The sequence below is a fragment of the Phyllopteryx taeniolatus genome, chromosome 14 (genome assembly GCF_024500385.1).
Source record: "Phyllopteryx taeniolatus isolate TA_2022b chromosome 14, UOR_Ptae_1.2, whole genome shotgun sequence".
Classification (NCBI taxonomy): domain Eukaryota; kingdom Metazoa; phylum Chordata; class Actinopteri; order Syngnathiformes; family Syngnathidae; genus Phyllopteryx; species Phyllopteryx taeniolatus.
In genome coordinates this window covers 24,084,778-24,093,475 of record NC_084515.1, presented here as the reverse complement: position 1 = coordinate 24,093,475, position 8,698 = coordinate 24,084,778, and the positions used below count along the sequence as shown (strand labels likewise).

Sequence of the window (8,698 nt, the reverse complement as noted above, 5' to 3'; positions counted from 1 at the left end):
GTTCCAGCATGTACATGCTGGATTTATTTGGAGAGGTAAAAGCTTTCGAGTTGTCAAACTCGAATGAATAAAACCAGCTTTAATATATAAAATGTGGCTTTTACAAACTATCTATCGACGGCCAGTAGGATTTGCGTTGCAAACAACGAACACATTTCGGGGCTATTTTGCCCAATTCCGCTTCTGTCAAAAGTTCCCCCTCCCTGAATACATCTGGTTCATCTTTCCAGACCTGATACGAAGATTCAAAGAGAAAAAGCAGAGACGTGGGCGTGGGGGGGAATTCTTGGCTCCGTTCGCCGGTGGAGCAGGAAGAAACACAGCGCCATCTAGTGCACACAACTTGGGAGTGTTCCCATGGAAGAGAGGGGGAAACTGGAAGGGTTGTGGAGTGTGTAGGGTGGGGGGCGTGGGGGGGAATGTTTCATGGTTGCTGTGGACATACGTGTGTGTGTGTGTGCTGGGACTGTCCCTGTACTCACTTTTTCCATCGAGCTCACTTTTTCTTGGAGAGACGCAACAGTTGCTCACAGTTAGCAGATGCGAGCAGGGAGGAGAGAAGACATCTGGTAATGGTCTGTGTTTATAAGCCAGTCTTCATCATAAGTCAGCTCATGTTTTACGGCGGCACGTATAAATTGTAATGCCTATGTTGTCGGGATGTCTCCATGCGGGGTTTCTCTGAAATCCACATTAAAACCCAGAGTTTAATGGACAAAATTACAAGTTGGCTTTGTTTTCCGTTACATAAGAAATTGTGCTCACAGCGAGAACGGTGTGGAGCTTTTTCTTTACGGGCATGAGGAGGGCAGGCAGACGGAAGATCACACAATGAGCTCACTCATGCCATCATCATTACCCTAAGGGAACTAAGAACATGGTGCACCCTGAAAAGTCAAGATAGGACCACAGCACATGTAGGCCAACATGCCAAAACTCATTAAAAAAAAAAGAAGCTTCTGGCTAGTGAATTTGGCAGAGAAAACGAGTTTCCAGAGGATCCTGACGTTAAGTAGACAGGATTAGTAGGAAATCTGAGTCAGAGGGTGACAAAAAAACTGAGCTGCACACAGAACCACTTTTATTATTAAACGGGGGTTAAGTTAGAAAATGATGATGAAATAATGATTTCAAAGTAACTACTGCTCTGTGGAACATAAAGCATCAAACAAGAGAGCTGGGGCGGCGGGCGGAAAAACCCTTTAGAAAATTTTTTTTTCTCCTCCAAAAAAAATAAACCACAGATGGAAGAGATTAATCACGACTACTCGGTTACAATTCCAGTGAATGCTTCATTTTCACGCGAGTCAATGCACAAGTGATTGGTCTTCCTGACAGTTTACTGTGCGTGCCCAGCCCTAAATTGCGGCGGTTGGATCTACAGGAAATTGCAGTCCAATCAAGATTCCTACACACACCAAATAAATGACAGGAAATGCGCCACATGGATTTGTGTATCAGCAACCTATCAGTCAATCGCCTCCTCACTGAAGATTTCAAAACAAGCAAGTCATTCGAGGATAATCAGAGTGAGCCCCCCGATTCCAGATGTGAAAACCAGCCACACATGTGTCAAAATGTAACTACTGCCCTCTAGTGTATAGAGTTATTTTTTCCTGAAGGACAGGAAATTGACACGAACATGTAACCAACGTCATTTAATTTGAAGTTCTCAAAATGGGCATATAAACAGACTGTTGCAAAACGTACAGTGTTGCAGTTCACGGCAGCTCCAGAGCCAAATCCCCAAAACATCTATCAATGTCCTTCAAAATATAGACTTTGGGGTTTAGTATCTCACAGAAATGATAACCGTGCTTGGGGGAAAGAAAAACGCCAGACTTCTGGATGAACGTGTGCAAATATCGATGACTTGACCAAAAGAACTTTGCACCTTCGCTTTGTGTCTGTACTGGCCAGTGTCCGAGTCAGTTCATGCTAGAGTGACTTTTGAGGTGCCTCCTAAGGTGGTTGAGACAGGTATACGTCTTGGGACAGATCTGGCAGTGGAAAGGTCGCACCCCTGAGTGGTTGAGCATGTGCTGCTTGAGTACGCTGCCATCAGAGAAGGCCTTCCCGCACTGAGAGCACACGTACGGCCGCTCTCCGGTGTGGACGCGCATGTGCACAGTCACCTTGTGCGCCATTGTGAAGCCTTTGCCGCACACGTTGCACTTGAATGGCCTCTCGCCAGTGTGGGTCAGCCTGTGTGTGCGCATCGCGCCCATCTGGGAGAACGCTTTCCCGCAATCCGGGCACACGTGAGGCTTCTCGCCGGTGTGAACACGCGTGTGACTCCTCAGGCCTCCGGCTGTGGAGAAACACTGCGAGCAGTGAGTGCACTGGTAGGGGCGCTCCCCCGTATGAGTGCGCATGTGCTGCTTCAAGTCGTAGCGGTTCCGGAAGCCGCGGCCGCAGACCAGGCAGCTCTCCGGCCTGTCGTCATTGTGGCGCAGCTCGTGATTGGACAAGCACTTTTCGGAAAGGAAGCATTTGCCGCACTCCTGGCACTGGTACGGTTTCTCGTGGTCGACCCGCTGATGATACTTAAGCTCGCTGATCCCGGGGAACGTCTCGTCGCAGTATCGGCACCTGAAGCGATGGTTGGGACTGTAGGGGAGCTGATGTTCAGTCATCTGATGGTTCCTCAGCAGGTGGGCCATCTTGAAGGTCTTCCCGCAGTGAGAGCACTCATATTTGGTCAGCAGCTGCACACACTGGTGCCTGACGCATTCGTGCACGGACCTAAACTGACAGCCGCACTTGGTGCAAATGTGGGCGGCGTTCTTGCATTTCCTCTTCCTGTGGCCAGACAGGTGAGCCTCGGTGCGGAAGGCTTTGCCGCACTGGGAGCACTTGTACGGCTTGACGGCCGTGTGGAACCTCTGGTGCTCGAGAAACTCAAAGCGATACTTGAAGCTCCTTCCGCACAGTGGACAGTTGTGCGTGACTCGTCCCCGAGGGTAGGCGGAGTTGACAGTCAGCTTCCTCGCGGGTAAAGAGGAAATCCGACGAGCGGCACCACATTTCCTGTGTTTACCTCCGCTCAGTACTTTGGCGGCCTCCATCTCGCTGACCTCATCGTGGCGTTGTTGATGTTTCACCAGACACTTGGAGGAGATGAAGCTCTTCCCACATTGTTTGCATTGGTACGGCTTGTCATGATCTACCTGCTGATGATATTTCAGATCGCCGATGCCGGAAAAACCTTCGCCACAATGGCTGCACTTGAAAAGGCGGCTCTGAATGTGAGTGAGGAGGTGTTCCTTCAGGCTGCTTGACTTTTGGAATGTCTTTCGGCAGTGCGGGCAATCATAGTTACGTTGGCGTTTTGGGCAGTGGTGTCGGAATTTGTCCAGAGAGGAGGGAAAGCTGTTCCCGCATTTTATGCACAGGTATGCAGCATTTTTGCATTTGCGCAACCTGTGGCCGGCCAGCAGCGTGGCTGTTCTGAAAGCCCTCCCGCACTCTGAGCAGTTGTAAGGCTGCAGGCCACTGTGGACTCGTTGGTGCTCCACCAGGACAGAATGATGCTTGAAGCATTTGCCACATTCAGAACATTTGTGTGTCACTAGCTGCGGTCTGTGACAAGGAGATGAGGACATATCAGTTCTTTTCGGAGAATCGGGAAAGTCGGTTGATGTGGAAGGGTTTGTGGACAGTTCTTCAAACATGACTATCTGAGGAACATTGTGGTCATCGACACAACCGCTTGGGTGCGACGCGACAGCCACTTCCAAAGAGGGGGGCAGAGACAGAGACGGGATAAGAAGGTCATCTGACTGAAAAGGAGCTGTGTGTGGGGAGGAGGTAAAAAAAAAAATATATATATTTTTTTTAAAAGAAACGATTGGAATAACTATCTGCACAACATCAAACAATCACTGACGATGAACAGAGACCATACCAACAGTATCTTTGGCCAATTTTCCATGACATTCTTTGCTTTGGAGGAGAAATTTGAGGTCTTCTCCAGTGGATACACACTGTATGTACTCATCAAGGACAGAGGGGTCAGCACTAAGCCAAGATGCAGTCTAAAAAATAAATAAATAAAAGAAAATATTAAGTTAATCATAGTAATAAAGATTTATATAGCACCTTTCAGGGGGGGGGGCAAGGATGATTACTGTAAATTATTGGTGTGGTTACAGTTTGCAGAGGTGTAGAGCTGCAATTCAGTTTGCACTGCTTTGATTTATTCTGCCATTTTTGATGGCGTACCTGCTTGAAATCTGGGATTGGCAGCAGCTCCTCGAGTCTGGTAAAGAATTCACAAACGAGCGTCTCCAGTGCTGTGTCGAAGTCGGGGCCATACTCCACCGGAAACACGTTCTGTGGGGTAAAAGGAATGAAATATACTCGCCACGAGACTCGTAAAACTGCACATGGACAGGATACTTGCTGGAACCGTTTTAAGTTGAACTAATTACAACCTTCACTTGCAACTTCCTGGAACAGTATGTTGTGAATGTATATATGTACGCAGTTCAATCTACCTTGAGGAAATGTTCCCTGCCATCAGTATCTTCAATAAGGCCTTGTACTAGCTTCATAAAGTTGGCCTCTGGTGCTTCAATTACTGGATCATTTGTCTAGATGGGAGAACACAGAACGGCAGTAAGAAATGTTTAATGGCATGATAACACACTCCCTGAAAACACGACACCAGCATCCCTCACCTCTTCAATGCAAGACGATCGGATCCTGTTGAGGTGAGTTTCCACAGCTTTGAGATCGTCAGGGTGCTCAGAACGCAACAATTCGAGAGTGGTCTTGGGGAAAAGTAACATTTTCAAAGTAAGTAGCACACACAGCCAGTATATTTACAGAAACCTGAATAAAAAAAAAACAATACAGTGAACGTCACTTCTGAGACAAAGACATTGACAAAAACAGTCACTGAGCAATAAAGGGTTGCTAGTTATCTGGTAATGCCGGTACAAATGTTGGTTTTTTTTGACAATTGTGCAAAAAGATGCAGAGTCCTCCAGCACTGAGAGCAGTTCGAAAGACTAATCTCGCAACTTGACCTTCTCTAAACTTCTGAACGCACCGTACTTTTTACACAACAGGCTGTTCTCTAACAAGCATAATTCACATCAAATGTTTGACCCATGAATCGACCAACACATTTCCAAGGACGTCTAGCACTATGCTTTTCTCGGACTCTGCAAGTTGGGACATTGTGTGAAACACAAATAAAAACAGAATACAATGATTTGCATCGATCATTTTACACATATAGTGATATTAGAGCATAATGATGCAAGTACATCCTTTTTAAGAACAATTCACTTTTAATTCTAAGAATAATGAGCATTGACATTGTAATGTAGAGGTACATTTGGCACAGAGGTATAAGCAGTCATTAATGCTCAATTAACACTACAAAGACAAGATATGTAATGTTCAAACTGATAAACTGTTTTTTTTGGCAAATCTCATTTTGAATTTTATGCCTGCAACACCATCCATCCATCCATTTTCTGAGCCGCTTCTCCTCACTAGGGTCGCGGGCGTGCTGGAGCCTATCCCAGCTGTCATCGGGCAGGAGGCGGGGTACACCCTGAACTGGTTGCCAGCCAATCGCAGGGCACATAGAAACAAACAACCATTCGCACTCACAGTCATGCCTACGGGCAGTTTAGAGTCTCCAATTAATGCATGTTTTTGGGATGTGGGAGGAAACCGGAGTGCCCGGAGAAAACCCACGCAGGCACGGGGAGAACATGCAAACTCCACACAGGCAGGGCCGGGGATTGAACCCGGGTCCTCAGAACTGTGAGGCTGGCGCTCTAACCAGTCGGCCACCGTGCCGCTGCCTGCAACACATTCCCAAAAAAGCTGGGACAGGAACAAGTTCACCACTTTGTTGCATCACCTTTCCTTTCAACAACCCTCAATAAGCATTTGGGAACGGAGGACTAATTGTTGAAGCTTTGTAGGTGGAATTCTTTGCTCAACAGTCCAGGGTCTGCGTTGTCATATTTTGCGCTTCATGATGCGCCACACATTTTCAATGTCTTTTACTACAAAGTCAAGCTGTTGAAACACATGCAGAAGGTAGCTTGGCATTGTCTTGCTGAAATAAGAAGGGACGCGTCCCTGAAAAAGACGTTGTTTGGATGGCAGCATATGTGGCTCCAAAACCTTTGGGTACCTTTCAGCAGTAATGGTGCCTTCACAGATACCATGGGCACAAAAACACCCACATACGATCACAGATGCTGGCTTTTGAACTTTGCTGCGACAACAATCCAGACGGTCCTTTTCCTCTTTGGCCCGGCCGCAGGACGACGTCCATGATTTCCAAAAAACAATTTGAAATGTAGACTCGTCAGTCCACAGCAAACTTTTCAACTTTGCGTCAGTCCATCTCAGATGAGCCCAGAGAAGCTGGTGGCGTTTCTGGGTGTTGTTGCTATATGGCTTTCGCTTTGCATGGTAGAGCTTAAACTTGCATTCGTAGATGTAGCGACGAACTCTGTGTAAATATCTTGTCTTTGTAGTGTATTCAATTGAATGTAGGTTGAAAAGGATTTGCAAATCATCGTATTATGTTTTTATTTACATTTTCCACAACATCCCAACTTCATTGGAACTGGGATTTGTTCTACAAATATTGTAATGTTACATATTGTTTAGCTAACACAAATTTAACATTACACCAATTGATTTATGTTTTACGCATCCAAAATATTATCCACCCAATATTTCACTGACTTTTCCATAACTTCATAGAAAATAGATTTTTTTTTTCATAATCTTTTCAAGAACCTAGAACATGCATTTTCACCACCATACGAACCCTGTGATGTTGTTTATACCCAATTACTAAGCAGATACACAATACAATATACTGCTGGGAAATAGCCCAGATTAATGAAAGTGAGAATTCCCGCCAGGTTGAACATAGTTTGCTGAGTGTTACTCTGCTGCCTGCAGTCAGCTCAGCACTGTAAATGAGAATAGGTTCTTAAGTGTCTTACCTGGATAAATAAATGTCTCCTATTGTTTTGAGTGAAAGCTCCATCTGTTACCTTCGCAATTCTCACAACAGACATCATATAGAGTGTTTTTCACTTACCCTGGCCCTCAGGCCCAATGACAAGAGTCTCCCCTCTCTTTTACTAATGAGCTCAGGAACTGCATCTGTAACCATGGATACGAACTCCTCCAGCTTCCCATAGTGCTTGATGTTCCTCTGGCGAACCACTTCCCACATCACCGCTGACATCAGCCTCAGTGGTGGGACCAGGAGGGCCAGCGATGACAAGGGAACATTGAATTCTCCAAAGACATAGTGGGAGGATCAAAATGTCATTACACCTCGCCACCTTGAACACTTTAACGAGCGTGTAAAAGGGATCTACTTTGGACTGTTCGTCGTCATGTTAAACACTAATAAAACCAAAATAAAAAGACTCACGTATCATTGAGTCCACATAACCCTGACATTAACCGTGCGATAAGCGCCTCGAGAAAGCGTCGTTTGTCCTGTGGTATAGCCACATAAGATAGCAAACCAAACGCCCGCGGTCTGCTACAACTGAATTGAAGATTAAATATAAATATAAATATTTAGTATTCATTAAATATTGCCGATGTTAACCAATACGCTAGCTCGAAGGCCGCTAATGTCGCCAAGCTAACCCAGTGTTGGGTGAAACAAGTCTCGTTCCAGGGATTAGTCGAGGCCTGTACAGCAGAGGATACACATTTGCTTTTGCAGGGAGAACAGTTAAAAATTTTAAACATACGTCGAGTTCTCCGAGCGAGCACTTACCCATGTCGCTCATGTACGAATTCTTCAAATCCAACGGAGTGCAAAACTTCTACATGGACGAATTTTCATTGTTTTCCCAGTTAGCCTACAAGCTAACAGTATATGTAGCTGGGGCGCCAACTTCTTCCTGAAACAAACATCATTCTCTTCGTAGCCAAGAAGTCCGTTGACCCGGTCTGCGGCTGCGTCACCCGGTTTGGAGTAGGAGCGTTCGTTTTTGTTTATTGTGGCAGCCCGATTTATAGCGTGCTAGGAATTAACATTGGCCGCCCATCTGAACGCCTTCAAAAGAGAACGCTCACAAGATTTCACGTATAGGAGCCAGTAGCACTCAGGGGCGGTAACGTACAATTTGCTTTGCAATTAACTAATAAATGTTATTTAAACAAGTTCCTCAATCCCCAAACAACGGGGACAACGTGGAATACTGTAATCGGTTGGGCTGAAGTGGAAATTACTTCTATATTTATTTTTTCTTTTCGCAGTACGACCACTATTTAAGTTAATAAGAGAGAAAACTATTTGGTGTAACCCAGCTGTAATTTCTACGTATTGGTTACATCAGCAGAGAAGTTTTCGGTGTGTTATCAAAACGGATATTGTATAAGATTTATAGTAAAAATAATGTACACTCTTAAGTACATTTTGATCCGTACTTTAATATTTTTACTTTAAGTAGAGCAGTTGAATGAGTATTTTGAGTAGCCTTTAAAAAAAAAAAAATTAAAACAAGTATCAGTACTTCTACTTAAGTACAGACAGTGTTTTTGCCATCTCTCGTTTTAAGTGTTTGGAAAAAATATAGATGGCTGTCATGTATTTTGTGCACCGATGATTCATTAAGGATTCATAACATTAACACTTGTGTGCTTTTTGAACAAGCAAATACATGGATCGTGTTTGGCCTTA

General features: G+C 45.0%; 1 protein-coding gene across 1 annotated transcript; it reads right to left on the bottom strand.

Annotated features, from left to right (window-relative positions):
* Positions 1-1,059: 1,059 nt before the first annotated feature.
* LOC133488630 (zinc finger protein 345-like) lies at positions 1,060-8,096 on the bottom strand. Its single transcript, XM_061796726.1, has 7 exons — positions 7,790-8,096; positions 7,091-7,293; positions 4,683-4,775; positions 4,500-4,595; positions 4,225-4,335; positions 3,908-4,037; positions 1,060-3,793 (listed from the first exon to the last, which is right to left on the bottom strand). The coding sequence occupies exons 1-7, from the start codon at positions 7,800-7,802 to the stop codon at positions 1,929-1,931; spliced, it is 2,511 nt and encodes an 836-aa protein (XP_061652710.1). The 5' UTR covers positions 7,803-8,096; the 3' UTR covers positions 1,060-1,928.
* Between the last annotated feature and the right edge of the window lie 602 nt (positions 8,097-8,698).